Source organism: Gopherus evgoodei, chromosome 4 (genome assembly GCF_007399415.2).
Source record: "Gopherus evgoodei ecotype Sinaloan lineage chromosome 4, rGopEvg1_v1.p, whole genome shotgun sequence".
Taxonomy (NCBI): domain Eukaryota; kingdom Metazoa; phylum Chordata; order Testudines; family Testudinidae; genus Gopherus; species Gopherus evgoodei.
This window is the reverse complement of record NC_044325.1, coordinates 65,175,707-65,192,219: the sequence shown is the minus strand read 5'-3', so window position 1 is coordinate 65,192,219 and position 16,513 is coordinate 65,175,707. Positions and strand designations below refer to the sequence as shown.

Sequence of the window (16,513 nt, the reverse complement as noted above, 5' to 3'; positions counted from 1 at the left end):
GGAAGAGGCAGGGTGAGGGTGGGAAGAGGTGGGGCTGGGAGAAAGGGGTGGAGTGGGGGCAGAGCCTAGGGAGGAGCAGGGGGTTGAGCACCCCCTGGTAACTCATAAAGATGGAGCCTATGTTTAATTGAATAACTTATTATTTACTTTCTGTTCTAAACTGTTATTTAATGTTGCTGTATGCTGTTAGACAGTAGTAGTGTTCTCAGGGCCAGCGCTTCCATTTAGGCGGCCTAAGCAATCGCCTAGGGCACTAGGATTATTGGTGGGTGGCATTTTGCCGGAGGGGGCGGCAGGCGGCTCCGGTGAAGCTGCCACAGTCGTGCCTGCAGAGGGTCCGCTGGTCCGCGGAGCTGCCGCAGTCGTGCCTGCGGACGGTCGGCTGCTCCCGCGGCTCCGGTGGACCTCCCACAGGCACCACTGCGGCAGCTCCACCGGAGCCACAGACCAGCAGACCCTCCGCAGGCACGACTGCGGCAGCTCCACTGGAGCCGCGGGACCAGGGCGCGGGGCAGCGAAATTGCCGTGCGCCTAGGGCACTAAAACCCCTAGTGCCGGTCCTCAGTGTTCTACTCCAGAAACAATTACATTTTGGTGATGCATGAAGCAATCCCTCTCTGTATATCTTTTTCTAGCTAAGTGCAGCTTATAGAGAGAGGATAGCTAAGGTTGCAAGCAGCTTCCATTATAAGCCTTATATTTAGTCCAGTTGTAACTCTGGCTGGCAAAATAAATTTGACTTGAAATTAAGATTCTTACTCTGAAGGCTGGGAAGACATTTTCTGCAAAATTCAAAGGAAACTGATCAAACTGTTTTTGAATTATAGGTCATTAAATATGTTACCCTAACGTGAAATGATGACCTATGTTTATTTCTTTTTCTCTCTCTAGTTAAAAACCGCCTTGTTACTACCAGTTCAAATTTTCCACATATTAAATCTTGAAAACTCTTGCAGTGGGTCTATTTCCAGAAAATGTATTGCAGGTAAATTCAATGATCCATTACATTTCTTTTGTGGATAGTTTGGGGCCCAGTGCTGACTGTGCTGTACCTGACTCCAAGCCACCTCTGTTGATTCCCCACTTCCAAAAGCATTAAAATTCACACTTAATAAAAAAAAAATCACTACAAAAGCGTTTCTAAAATAGACCTCTGTCCCTTTTAAAAACCATGCATGCCTTTGATGGCTGACCTTAAGAGCTGTAATTTTGCTGAAGCAAACTGCTATCATGTCTAAAATGAAAGACTGAGGGAAAAAACATAGGGTAACCCAGACGTGGCCTGAATGGAAATAACAAAAATGACAGGGAAATGGAGAAGAAAGGAGAGAGAGGGAAGTGAGCGAGAGGAGGGAGAAAGGATAACCCAGACGTGGGCAGAATGTAAATGGAACAAAGGCAGGGAAATAGCAAAGACAGACAGTAGAGAGAGAGAGCAACTAACCTGCACAGGAAGAGATTGGAATATAGCACAGAGATGGGGCGCAGGTAAGAATTAATTGGATGGCAATGAAGATTACACCACTAAAGCATGATATACTGCAGTGATCCTCAATGGGTAGCTATAATGTTGCATGTGGCCTTTCCAGGTACCACATATGGTTCCTGTGGAATTTGCTGGATAAGAGCTTTGAAAGAAAGAGAAAAGAAGAAACTCTTTCCTACAAATTCCATTTTAGCAGACATGAGCAGTGGGGAGAGATTGTGGCAAATGGAGTCAGAGAGCCTCATAACAATCAGTCATGCTGGGATGCCTCTGCATTCCACTGTGATGTTTGCATCACAGCGTTGCGGAAATATGGATTGATTGTGTGGCCACATTCCCTTCTGAGCCTCTTGCAAAGTCAGGACATCACTCCACAGTGCCTTTATGATGCCATTCAATGGTAAGACAACTCAACAACTCAGCAAGGCTAAGGATTACTCATGTGGGCAGTGATCCAATGTTACTGTTTACATGGGAGAGCCTTTTTTTTTTATTTATCGGATAAGGGGCAAATAAGTAAAAGATTGAGGACACAAACAAAGGAAATCAGAGAAGAGGAAACAGAGCTAGACAGGGAACAAGCAAATAAAGAAAAATATGATGGGCTAAATTAATCCCAGGTATAATTCTACTGACTTTAGTGGGTGTACATCTGGGATGAATGTGGCCCAGAGGATGAGGGCAGTGAGATGAGGAAAGGACACTGGATTAACAAACATTACACTCTACAGCAGGATGGTGCGTGACATGCCTGGGTGGAGACGGATTTTTGCTATAATTCTGTGAGTCTTTTCACCTTGATCTAGAGAGGGCTGTGGAAATGCTTTAGCTGAGAAGAGAAATGTTGCACAAGGCTACCTGTTGGATGACCGGGGTGTTAATAAAATGATATTGTCCAGCACAGTGGCACCGTACATGCAGCAAGGTGCTGCAGTATTCCAAAGTGTCCCACCCTTAAGAGAAATATTCTCAGCTTGCTTCAGTTGGGCTTTGGAAAAGAGAGACAGAAAACTCCCTGTGAAGCTGCCAGTGAGAATTGCATTACAATCCACTTTTCTTCTGACCATTTGGGAGTTGGCATAACTGGGTCTAATGCTGTGGAGGTGGGGATGTCTAGAGAAGAAAGTTAACTGACAGTGAACCATTCAAAATCAGTGCACATGCTCCTTTTTCAATCTAGTTCCGGCTGAACCCCTATATCCGGTCTACTTTGACATTCATATAACTAGAAAAGGTCCTGAACCAAAAGTCTAGCTCCCAACAACCCTGAATTAGGAAGCTGACCACTCCTGAATTTCAAGGTGTGGACCCATATGTCATGGCCTTCAGCCAACAGGACATGCTGAAAGCATAGCTGCCAAAATGTATAGAGAGGAAAATATAAGGGGAGAATTTAATGGAAAGAGTCATATAGCATCCAGGACAATTTCCACACAGCACATGTTTATTATTGGGTATATGTTAAAAATGCACTGTTTGCTCTTCTGGGATGAAATTCCAATCAAAGTGAAATCTTTGTTCAATAACTCTCCTTTTAAAAGCTGTGGTGTCAAATGCTGCTCAGAAATGTTCTTTCCTTTGATCTAAAAAAAAAAAAAGTCTTCACACATTCCGTGCCTTTGTAGTGTCACAAACCTAGAGGTATTTATTTCTGCAGAAGATTTAATCCTTATCACTCCCATCTGCTTCTTGTGCTCCTGAATCTCTTTTGGTTTTAAATGTCTGCAGCTTCTGTTTTCCTCTCATTAAATCAAGTTATCAGTCTGAATGTTTAGAGAAAGAAGGCCATGAAAAATGGAGGGGGGCAAATTCTCTCCTCAGTAATAGCCTGAAACAAGAGGGCAGGTTATAGTACCCAGCAGAGAGAGGCAGAACTCTTCTGCTGATTGGTCCAAGTGGCAGGCTCTAGGACCTTCCATAATTGCACAAAGCTGTTCTTCTGACTCACACTGGCCACCATCGCAGATGGGTTCTATTGACTTTAACCTAGTTTATAAAAACATTTGAGCCTCCCTCTGAAGAAGAGGGAACCAGAGGCAGGGACAGAAGGAGACTCCAATCCTGAAAACAGTCAAGTTAATGGGCAAGTTCTTGTGGGGTGCTTGTTTGTTCTTCAAGTTAGAAGTAAAGGAAAAGCCAAGAGAGAAGTAAATTTGGATCTTAGCCAGTGTATGTAATATATTTAGAACAGGTGGGAATGCCCCCTACTTCAACACCAATGCCATGAAGAAAATAATTTGGCCCAAAATCCATTTTTGAGTTTAAGGCATTCAGATTCTACAGTGGTGAGGGCCAAAAAATTAGGTAGCTGTCTAAGCAGAGGATCCTGATCAATAAGGTGACCGTGATTTTTCAGAATTTTATAAAAGGCCCACATCTGTGGCAACTTTATACATGGTCACAAAACATGACTGCACAGAAAAGTACCGCCTTTTAAAATGTGTGCCGATGTTGCTGCTGCTGCATTCTGACTCAGCAGCAACTCAACATGTATATTTCTAGTAGAGGAGGACTTTTTCCAGTAATTTTGTATTCCGAATGAGTTCATCATCCAGTGCTGAAAAACTGTTAAAGCTACTCTTTTATTCAAAGTGGATGCTGATAATGACGACACTCACTTACATTTTCAGTCCAAATTCTGCTCCTCAGACTGAACTCTCATTCCATGGGACTGTCTATTATCTCTGATAAGGACAGAACAAGTTTTATTATTCATATAGCACTGTGTCTTGAACATAGATTTTGCATTAAAACAGATTTGATTGATGACATGAAAAAACAAACAGGAAATGTAAGACTGTCACTATAGCTTTCAAAGGAAGCAAAATTGGCTTGTGGGTTTTACAGGGGTGTAGAAACTACAACTGCAAGGCATCAATTCACTATCCTTAGACCAGTCATTTGACTTCTTATGCCTCAATTTACCTAGACACTTAGAATAAAAAAATAATCATCATCATAATAATCCCTTTCTACATCATGGGGATCCTGTAGGACTTAATTTGTGAATATAAAGCTCTGTGAAATCTTCAAAAGAAGTAGTCCATGGGACTGATCCACACCCCACTGAAGTCAATGTTAGTATGTGTATTCATTTCAGTGAGCTTTGGCTCAGGCCATATAAGAATAATTGTTCTGTTTTCACGTAGTTTTTATTCACACCTCTGCAGTTATTTCCTCTTTTTAACTAGACAGTTTTCAATTTTTACCCTATGTGATGACTCTCTGGTTAGACTCCCCACACACCTGCCTTGTGAATACATGTAACAGCTTCCTCACAGTAATAATCTGTTTGTGGCAGCTAACGCTACTGTAAGGAAACTTCTATCACTGAAGTGTCTACAAGGGTCAGGCATCAGCTGTGGTAGCTTCCTCACAGTGCTAGCAGTGTGTGATCCTCACAGTAGAGTCCAGCCATTGTTACAGCATCAGCAATGCTGCCACAGAGAAGTGGGGTTTAAGGAGTACAGTTCCTTGCATCCACACCGTGTCAAATGTAGCAAGGACCCTGGCAATGTGGTAATTATAACAGTGCCCCTGTTAATACCAGCTAGAATCTCTGCAGTCAACAATTCTCTGGGAGAAAAGAGACTTGAAGGTAAATATTGCCTCCCAAAGGAAGGTCACACAGACAAGTTTTGCCAAAGATTGTGTCAGCATAGCACTTAGAGGACTTCAGCTGAGGCACATCCACTTAGCAGTTTAATTTTATCCAGTGTGTCAGAGCCAGGAGTCTTGGGTTTTGTTGCCACTGACTCATTGTGTCCTCAATTAATCTTGCTGTGACTGAATATACCCATCCATAAAATAGAAAACACACCACCTGCCTCAAAGGGACATTGAGAGTTCATGTTTGTGAAGCTATTTAAAATCACCATATTAAAGGTACCCTGAAAATGCAAAGCAGCAGCCTGGGAGCTGGCTATGAAGAGAAGGCCAGGCAGCTTGGGAGCAGTCATATCCTGCAATGGGGTCAGTTACAAATTTGTGGTAGCTATGGGATTCCTTCCCACACCCCCAAAGCCACAGGACTTTGTGGTGAGGCCAGCAGACTGTTATAAACCATCTTTCTTTGGTGTTGAAATCCCAGTAGGGTAGCAGGGTCCTCTCTATTGCACACCTTGAGCATGGAGGTAGGGTGTCATTCTCCCCCTCCTAGGACACACCTACTGTTAACCTGCTGTCTCATTTCATCCAAAGAACAGTCCTCTGGATGTTTGCTTCCTGCACCTGGTACTTGCGCTTCTGGCCAGCCATTCAACCTCTTGCCAGTTGGAAGGGTTTCTTCTCCTCTCTTTTGAGCTATTGGTGGGATCCCAGTGCTTCCACCAGTTTGTTGAGGATACATCAGCTCCTAGGTGGCTGGTGGCGGGTTCCACATGGTCAGGGGCAAGTGCTGTCGGTGCTCCAAGCATTAGACTTTTCCAGCTCTAACCCCTAGAACACTGATGGCTTTGGTAACAGAGGATTTCTTTACTAGAGCTGCTGGAAATAGGATGCAGATTACCTAGGCACCATTGCTTTAAGTTACAGCATAAAAGAGATGGTACTCCACAGGTCCTAATGCAGCCCCTAGATGCAGTCCAGTGGTGTCAAAGTGGGGCTTCTCATGCCAGGAGTAATCACTCCAGCCCTCCCCTTTCCTGGAGATAAGCACACACTGACCTGCACAGCATCCAGCCAGAGTCCAGTCCCCTTGTTCAGCACCTGTGTTCTCATTCAGGCCACTCCACATAGCTGCCCCAATCTGCAGGATCTTTCTGGCTGGCCACCAGCTGTAGATACCACTTGTCCCTTTGCCTGCAACTGGCTGTTTCCCAGCTTGGTTCTCAGCCCTTCAGTCCCAGTTCCCAGGCTGCTTCCAGCCCACTGCTCTAGTTCCCATTCAGCCTCTGCTCCCTCCTCTCTGAACTCAGATGTCACTTCCCTTTCCTGTGCATTGTAGATTATGGAGCCCTCAGAGGGCTGGATGTTGAACTGGGGATTAACATAGTGCTCTGTAATGAGCCAGCAGGTATTATATTAGTACCCAGAACCACAACGTTGTGTGTGAGTTAAGTTGCTCTGTACATAACGTACCTAATCCAAAAATCACAAAAGCAAAAAAATAAAAAGTTAAGGCACTTAATAGTACACCCCCTCTACTCCTCCTCCCAGACATCCACACACCAACGGAACCACCACCATACACCGCAGACAACATGTCACAACCTTAACTCTGCCCCAGTAGGGATGCCAGCCTTCCAGCACTCCCTTCCCCAAACCTATCACCAGCTTTCTGCCAGCGCTCAGGCCTTACTACGTTTTGCATGTTTCTGGAACATCAGACTCTCTCATGTTTGGGGAACGGAGGACTGGGATCCCTACTGGGGTGGAGTGAAGGTTGTGATGTATGTTGTCTGTGGTGCTTAGTGATTGTTCCAAAGGTGGGGGGGGGTTGTATCTCTGGGTGGAGGAGGAGGAGTAGAAGGTGTGTACTGTTGTGTACCTTCACTTTTCATTTCCATGCTTTTGTGGCTTTATGTTAGGTATGTTATGTACAGAACAACCTTGATCGATGCACAAAAGTGTGTATTAATTTCCTAGGGATATTGAGATTGAAAGTAGCCATTGCTCAGTTACATATTGCCCAGACGATTTGGTGACTCCAGAACTGGATGACCACTGTGACAGAGCTCCTGGTACAAGATGAACCAACAGCTACTGCTTGATAGAAGGTCCAGGTCATCATAAACTACGGGCTCACTCGGCTCATGGCCATGTAAACGAACAGTTTTAATATAAAACCACATTTTTCTTTTTAAATTAATAAAATAATTATATAACCCAGCGACCTCACTGAACTCTATGTACATTATTTTTAAATTTACTTTCTACAGATTGGCAGGTTTCAGAGTGGTAGTTGTGTTAGTCTGTATCAGCAAAACAACAAGGAGTCCTTGTGGCACCTTAGAGACTAACACATTTATTTGGGCATAAGCTTTGGTGGGCTAAAACCCACTTCATCAGATGCATGGAGTGAAAAATACAGAGGCAGGTATAAATATACAGCATATGTATCTTTCCATCTTTTCATGTGCTGTGTATTTATACCTGCCTCTGTATTTTTCACCCCTTGCATCTGATGAAGTGGGTTTTAGCCCACGAAAGCTTATGCCCAAATAAATGTGTTAGTCTCTAAGGTGCCACAAGGACTCCTTGTTGTTTTTTTACAGGTTGTAATTTTTAAGCTCAAAGGGCCTGAAAAACCACAAGACTCAGCACACTGTTTTGTGGGCCAATTTTTCATTTATTAGACTTTGGAAACTAATTAACTGATTTTCTTGAAACTCCTCAGAAACTTCAAGTTTTCCTCAGAGATTATGTACATAAAATTTGGGGAAGATGCACTGGCTTGTTCATCAAAAGCAAAGTGCTTGAATTCCTTATTTAAGTGAACACAATCTTAATTATGGCACTGCAACCGTATTGTCATAATGACTCAACAAACCTTTCAATGGTTATTGTTTCAATTGTCGTCTAACATTTGCCAGTGTTAATGTGCTACAATATACTAGAAACTCACCTAAAGACTCGTGCTACTCACTAGGTGCTACTTCAGAGCTTCTCAGTCTTTTTGCCTCCATTTTTTGCAACATCTCCTGATGAGATAAAAAAACGTAGCTACCATCTTTTGCAAAGAGGCAGAAGGAGATGGCAAGAAAAGCAATATCAGGCACAGATACAGAATCTCAAATTGTACTGGCTGGAAGGATTAAAGTAAGGAAATGATTGATACACTCTTATTCAGGGGACCCAAGGTGGGTCCCTTGCACTGAGGTAAGCAAAGGCTGGGATCCCAGCAAAGGCAGCATGCTCTGCTCCCAGGGAAAAGATGTACCTTACACTACTTTCTAGCAAAAACTTCCACTGGCTTGAGAAGCAGCCTTTGTGAGCATCAGAGGGAGACTGGTCCAACTGTTCTCTGCCAGAGAGAGGTTAGCCACAGTATGTGGCCCCTGATGAAGCAGGGGCAAGTAAAGAGAAAAACAAGTAGCATTCTTGGGGTTTCAAGCATGGAGTGCTTTCTCCATCTGAAGTGATGGGAGAAGAGGGGTTAGCAGGGCATAATATTGTCTTCACTTTTGTTTATTGTGATTCCATTTCTCCTATAGTCTAAGATCACTCATGAGAGAGAAAACCAGGCCTTCCACAAGGGTTGTATTGATGTTGCATTGTCCTAAATAAACCAGACAGGTGAAGCAATGAAGGTTGTTTATACATTAATGAGGTTTTCAGGGGCTAGTGCAATTTTGATCATGTAGTTCCATCAGATGGTTTCTCATGTTTTTTTCTTCTGAGTGGTATGAACAGCAGAGCATTACTGAAAGGAAATCCAAACTGATGGAATTTCATAGGTATTAAAAAACACACTGCTAGGAGGAAGCCCACATTGCTAGAGTCCTATGGCAGGACACTACTGTTAAAATGCACATGTTGCTGGAGTTATAGCTGCCATTTGAAGTTCAGACACAGGCAAGTGCAGTTTCTTGTGCAGTTTCACTGTCATAAACTTTTGGTGAGGAGGACAGAGTCCAGAGCCAACCCCAGAACCTAGAGCACAGACACATGATTACAAAACAAAGCAGGACAAAAATACAGGACATAAGAAAAGTTAAAAAAAAACCCAGAATCTCTGAGTGAGGATGTGAAAAGACACAATGGCAAAGCTAGGACTAGCCGTTGACAGGATATGCAGTGCAAATATTCCCTTGAACTACAAGAACTGTAAAGAAGGGTGTTCCATTTTCCTGCGTTGCTGCTATTGTTGGCACTTTGAACTGCATTTACAGTGAGGTTATCCGTATCAATAAAGCAAGTTTATTCCTTGCATTATGTTTGCTTGGGGAATAGAGGTGGGGAGGGGAAGGGATCTTTCCTCTACGTCCTGATTCAAAAGTATTTGAATGAGTGAGGTGATTGGGCCAGCAGGTGGCAAATACACTTCAGTGTCGGAAAATGTAGAATTAGTATATGATTGACAAGGTTCCTTCCCTACTCTGAACTCTAGGGTACAGATGTGGGGACCCGCATGAAAGCTCCCTAAGCGTGTTTCTACCAGCTTAGGTTAAAACCTGGTACTCTGCCACCACCAAGAGTTTTAACAAGAAACAGGGAAAGGACCACTTGGAGTTTCTCTTCCCCCAAAATATCCCCGCAAGCCCTTACACTCCTTTTCCTAGGTAGGCTTGAGAAATGTCCCCCCAAACCCCTACACCCCTTTCCTTGGGAAGGCTTGATAATCCCCTCACCAATTAGTCCTGGTGAACACAGATCCAAACTCTTGGATCTTAAAACACTGAAAAATTAATCAGGTTCTTAAAAGAAGAATTTTATTAAAAGAAAATGTAAACTTCATCTCTATAAAATCAGGATGCAAAATAACTTTACAGGATAATCAGATTCAAAGAGCCCAGAGCAACCCCCTCTTGCCTTAGGTTCAAAGTTACAGCAAACAGAGGTAAACCCTCTAGCAAACGAAACATTTACAAGTTGAGAAAACAAAGATAAAACTAACATGCCTTGCCTGATTGTTACTTACAAGTTTGAAATATGAGAGAGTTGTGCAAAAAGATTTGGAGAATATGGATTGATGTCCGATCCCTCTTAGTCCCAAGAGCGAACACACTCAAATCCAAAGAACATACAAACAAAAGCCTTCCCTCCCGTCCCCACCAGATTTGAAAGTATCTTGTCCCCTTATTGGTCCTTTGGATCTGGTGTCAGCCAAGTTACCTGAGCTTCTTAACTCTTTATAGGTAAAAGGATTTTGGTGCCTCTGGCCAGGAGGGATTTTATAGTATTGCCTACAGGAGGGTTGTTACCCTTCCCTTTCTAGTTATGACAGTGATCAAAGCAGCAGTATAAGGATTATGTGCTAACATGGGACGGTCTTCTGGCAAAGCAATCAGATAAGGGAATTGGAGAGGTGGAAATACCAGCCTAGTCTGTAGCAGCTGTGTTTATATAAATAAAACAAAAATGAACTAGTTACTAGGACACATTACCAAAGGGACAGAATATGAAACAAAGGGCAATGCTGTTGCTGTATGACGCTCTGGTGAGGCCCCTGCTAGTATCTTGGATGTTACTTTGATAGATCTTGCCAGTGGGATTCAGAAGGGGCCAGGGAGGGAATGGTGCTTCTCTGGCATCATCACCTCCTGCCCCTGATGTGGGAACCCCCAAAAGCTCCTCTGCCAGAACTCTGTGGGGATGGTGCTTTTTGGAATTTTGGAGGAGGCAAAGATGAGAAAGATACCAACTGCTCTCTGCAAGATTGTCACCTACTGACCCTCGTGATACCTGATTGGGAGCAGCACGAATCTTCCCCCCTCCCTCACCATTGTTTCTACTGAGCAGAGAAAGGAGAGAATGTAGCACAGCTCCTTCCTTTAAGTTTAGAAGGAGGAGGACAAGAGGGGAGCCTGGAGGAAATGTCCCTCTGTGGGACTAAGGGGGTTCCCATCCCTGCATATTCTGAAGATCTACAGCGTTGGGGGGCTATACTCCCTGTTTACAGGGTCCATAAACCTTTTTCTGAAAGGAAAGATTTGATGAAAATGCCATGAATTTCTTGGGCCTCTTGTCACCTTCCCTTGATTATGATTCAGTCCATAAACAGGGTACAATTTAGAACATGAGAATATTGGGTCTAAATCTAAGTCTAAAAGAAAGGTAAAGGGAGTTGATCCAATTCTTAGCATTTCCAAGGCTGTGAAATGGGATTGTTAACATTAACACTATACGTGACTGAAAATTTAGGGCATTCAACCTAAAATTTATTAAATGGCATAAATTAGGATACACAAGGGACGATCATATGACAAGGAGAGAGTGGGCAAATGAATATTATAAGTGCATTTGAGATGCCTAGAGTTATGTCAGAGAGGGGGGTATGGTGAAAAATCAGGATGCTGTGATTAAAATAAACCCCAAAATGGAAAATGCATTGTGTTGTGTGGCCTTTTATGTGTGAGAGAGAAAAGAGTCACACAACATGCTGGCTGCTCTAGAGAGAGACAGAAGCTCACACATAAACAATATTTTAAAAAGTTGCAATACCGTATTTTTAAAGGTAGCAATACTAATTGGTGCTGTCATGACCATAAATGGCACTCTTTGATGTTATAAGAAATAAGCTCTCCATGTGCCTGCACTGGCTCCAGGAGATGGATGAGATGACTTAAGCGGTCTCTTATCTGTAATGTTATGATCATGTCACACAGCCTCAAGTCTGCAGATTTCAGTAATGTCTGCCCATGGCTTCTTGTAGTTTTCTCTGTCACCTGGAGAGCTTAACTGATTACACTGTATCACACTCAATTAAAGTTTTTTAATACAAAGGACAAGTTAAAAGCAGCAATGGACAAGCACTATTTAAATCTGCAGGAATGGATGAGACAAATATTTCAAAATGCCACTTACCTGCTGGTATCCTGATTCCTTGGCAATTATTTAGCTATGGAAGGTTATAAATGACTTTTTATTCATGAAGTTTAATTGGCTAAAATAAAACTTCCAATTGAGCTTTTAAAATTACGATATTTAAGGCCAAATCCTGAGCTGGGGTAAATTGGCATTGTGACATTGAAATCAATGGAAATACATTGATTTGCACCAGGTATGTGTCTGGATCTCACAGTAATTTTCAATCTGGGAAACCTGGCCAGCCAGCAGTTAAAACATAACAATGGAGGAGGGTGGGTTAGAGCAGGAAAGGCAGTCAAGAAAGAAAGAAAATGAGAAGGAAAATATTTCTGGAGAATCCATGTAAATATAGAAACGCTTTCTGAAATACCTGGAAAATCTTTTCTCCTTTCCTTCCTTACCAAAACCTTGTTAATGAGTCTGTGTTTCTTTTGCAACAGCTGATGGCATTACTAAACAATGCAGAGGCCAATTCTAGGTCTTGCTTTAATTGTCAATACCATGCAGGTAAACCACAGAATATTGGTCTTAAGTCCTAGGGCTTGTTTCTACACTCATTGAAGTCAATAGTGAAGATCCACTGACTTAAATAATGCAGGATCAGGGTCACAGTGACTGAGAACACATTATTCTTCAAAGGGTCTGTTTTAAATGGTATTTGTTTAGACTCAGCTGTTTCAAACATCTATTGCTAGCTTGGGAACTTTCAGTTTTGTTTTGTCTTTTCAATTAAAAGCTTTTCTAGTCACTGTAAGATTTTCTTCCATGATTTATAAAGAAACCGGAACACACAAATTGTGTAAATAATAGATAAGCACCCATGTTATACCAGACACTTAAGAGGCTGTGGGGGACCTAAGAACATTACACACAAACTGTGCAGGCAGAAGAGGGAGGAAAGGACTCATTACATAAGGCTAAAATAATGAGACAAGGAGTTAGTGTAAACTTAAACACAGAAGGTTTGTATTGGACCAGAGGAAAAATTTAAGAATGGGGATCATTTAAGCATGATATAAGTGTGGAGATCAAGTACTCTCATCTTCAGAAATGTCCACTAAGAGTCTAGACATTTTTGTGGTGGGATTAATACAGTGAAAACCCTCTGTGGTTCAGGAGCACAGACTGGCTAAATCAAGAATTCCTTCCCAGCTCTTCCCAGTTATTGACGTCCTTTTAGGCTGTAATTACATTGGGGAGTTCTAGTGATATCAGCAATTGTAGAATGATAATACTTGAAGTTTACAGTTGTGAACTATGCCTCACAAGTTTAAAAGTGACTCATTATGGGGATAAAATACTTGAAGTCACTGACTGATGACATTATTGTCCTGTAGTAATTTTTTCAACCTAAGCTGAAAGGTCAGTTTTATACTCTTTAGAAATGTTTGGGTTTTTGTTGGTGATGGTTTACTCTAAATGTAGGGTTTGCTGAGGCTGCTCTATTTAAACTTACAAGATCATGTAGCCCTTTGAATCAGGGACAGAGCCCCAGCTATCCTGAATAAAAGTGGAGAGGTTCCTTGATTGATAGTGCATGCCCCTCATATTCATTTCCTTTGGGGAGAAGGTAGCACTTAAATTTGTTGTTAACTTCAGGCTACTTTAAAACTTCCTCTCTCTCCTATAATTCAGGCCCCATAATGGGGATGACAAGCCTATGAAACTGCAGAAGAGCAAAGAAGTATACACCAAATGCTGCACTAAATGTGACAAAAAGCTTAAATGTATTCTAACATAGGATGATGCTCTGGTGCTTATATTTACAATCATTGAGTCATGTGACTGTCTCAGCCAATGGGTTATGGGTCAATATGTTTTATGTCAACCTTCAAATAGACAACACAAGTTGATTAGAGGTGATCATCCTGGAGGGCAATAGTACAAAGCTATTTTAAGTCACTTGAGGCCTCAGCCAATTAGTTTCTTGCTTGGAAATTGAAAAAGGTGTGAGGGAAAAGTATGTTTTTGTAGGCCAAATCCTGAAATCCTTACTTAGGCAAAATTCCCATTGAACTCGGTGAGTTTTGCCATAAGAAGAACTTCAGGATTTGGTTCTATATTATATTACTAGATATTTAAACACAAAGCTTAAATGTTTCTATTTGAAACTTTCTGGTTTGCATTCCACATACCCAGTACATTACATTGCATCACTGCAATGTTATAACAATAATCATGTGAAAGTGTAGTATGAGTATGGGTTTTGATATTGTTTGATCTTTAGGAATTTTTTAGAACACTCATATTTTTAGTACTTGCCTAAAGGTGCCATGTATTGTAATTGTGTAGAGGCCAATTAAAAATGCAAATGTTAGTGGTTAGGGTCAGCTGGCATTAAAGTTAACCAGTGCTTGTTCTGCGGGGTATCCATGTTTCAGAGAGATCACAGCAAGAGAGACTGAAACGTCTGGAGACAGTTTCATGATTCTATCTGGAGACAGTGATTTGTTCAGGAAAGTCTATAAATCTGCAGCAGCCAATGGTTAGGGGGGGGAACAAGAAACTGTAATGTCAGCCAGACAACCGTAGAGCTATTCTTGTGACTCGCTTACAGGAGAAGCAGGGCGAGACTCCAGTCCCTTCTCCGGACCTGGTGCTTGGGTCTGCAAAGGAGCACTGGGTGATCCTGCCTTGTCTTTTGGGGTGCGGGTGATGAAAGCACTGCCCCTTACTCAGTTCTCTCGTCCTGCAGGGTGTGGTGGAGGGTAAATCCGATGCTGTCATGGGGAGAACCCCAGCACTGTGGAGAGCTCCCGGAGCCTGCTGGGGGCATGGGAGGATATTCTCTACTGTGTAGGGTGGGATTAAATCTCACTGCACCGGCTTGTCCACTGATACCGGCTGACTGGTTAGTGCCTCAGTAAAGGGGCTGCAAGAAGCCCAGCGAGGCTGCATTACAATCACTTATTTTTCTCTCCTTTGCATTACAAACCACATACAGGTCCCCAAATGCCCGCCTAGCTGGCTAGACTTAAGCGGTGACAGCTCTTTCCGTTCGCTCCTGTTTTTCTTGCACTGAAATCCCCCCCTATTGCCGCCTGCCGTTTCATTTGTTTAATCCAAGTCGGGCGAAGAAACACCAAACCCCGCAAGTGATCGAGCCCTGCCCGCAGTCCGGGTTTTCCGGCCGAGTTCAGGAACCAAGACCAATTACTGATCACTTTTCTCTTGAGTTTGCATACAATGCATACGTGTGTCTCCATCCGCCCAGCTGGGGCTGTCACATACATGCATATATATCCACACACTGCATACAGGTACCCCGATGATACCCCCACCCCACCCCCCGGCACAGATATGCCCTGGGTTGCTCACCTCCTCTCGAACATCTGCAGGTGCTGCTCTTCTTCCCCCTGGGCTGCTCGAAGTTGTTTCGGCAGCTGGTTCTGTTTCCACCTCCGAAGACATTCTTTGCCATTCCTGTCTCCCAGCCCCCCTCACCTCAAATAAACCCGGGCGCCGCAGGGTTTCCAAGTTCCTCCTCCCATCAGGACAGTCGGATTTTACCAGTAAGAAAGCCCTGGGACGGCAGGTTTCTCCCCATTGCCAAAGCAGAGTCCTGCTCCTGCAGGATCCACACGATTCAGAGCCGAGTCCCCACACACGCACCAGCCGCCACAATCCGAATGAAGAGGGGTGGGGGAGAGTGTGTGTGTGTGTAAGTCACTCGCAGTCCCTTGGCGTTGCAAGTATGGTCACTTTATCAGCCAACGCCAGAAGCCGCATTTAGGGAAGTGCCTCCCACCAGCCGGCGTGAGAAGTCCGCCTGGCAATCCAGTACAGCCGCGGATCGTTAACCCGAGGGATCAAAAGCCAGGACAACGCAGGCAGCTCTCGGAGCTGGGGAGGTTGCTTTGCAGGCAGCCAGGGTCTCCTTTCCCTTCGGGGGGTGCAGCCTCCCCGCCTGCGCTCCCCGTCCGTGCATCGCCTCAGCGTGTGCAGCCCCGGAGTCTGCAGTGGAGCTAGTCCCTGCCAACTTCGGAGCGTCCTTTCCAAAGCCCACCCTTGGCTTCCCTGAGACGGGCCGTCACGTTCCTCCTCGGGCCGGTGGCTGGCCAGCAGCAGGCGTGTCGCGCTTGGGCAGCCGCCCTGGTTTTAAAAACAACCTTCTGCATGTGTCGCCACCTGGATAAACAAACCACAGCTCCTGTTTGCCGGGAGTACAGTGCGCGGGAATCTTCCCCGCGCCCAGAAATCCCAGTGTCCTGCTAGCGCCTCTCTGTGCACGGAGCCAGCCAGCCGCGAGTGACCCGGGAATATCCTGGGCCGCCTTGGTCCGAGCACAGAAGAGCTCCAGCCAGTTTTGGTGAGTTGTTGTTCCCTCTTGCCCCGAGGCGCGGGGCTCTCAGCGCTGCGCTAGGGCTTTGCTATTTGGAGCGGTATTAACACGCCCCACGACAGATCCCATGCATAACTCTGGGATCACATACCTGCGCCCCCTGCAATAACCAACCCAGCCCTGGGCTTGTTCTCCGCCTTCTCCCCACGGCGGTGGCCTTGATTGTTCTGCAGCACGAGCGCTTTCATTCAGCTGCACCACACTCCCGGGCCCAT

At 44.1% G+C, this 16,513-nt stretch overlaps 1 protein-coding gene across 1 annotated transcript in view; it reads right to left on the bottom strand.

Annotated features, from left to right (window-relative positions):
* LOC115650111 (transmembrane protein 151B-like) overlaps positions 1–16,234 on the bottom strand; it is a 34,513-nt gene extending 18,279 nt beyond the window's left edge. The window contains exon 1 of the mRNA XM_030559531.1: positions 15,275–16,234. Coding sequence (XP_030415391.1) covers positions 15,275–15,367 — 93 coding nt within the window. The 5' untranslated portion in view covers positions 15,368–16,234. The remainder of the gene's footprint in view (positions 1–15,274) is intronic.
* Positions 16,235–16,513: the final 279 nt, after the last annotated feature.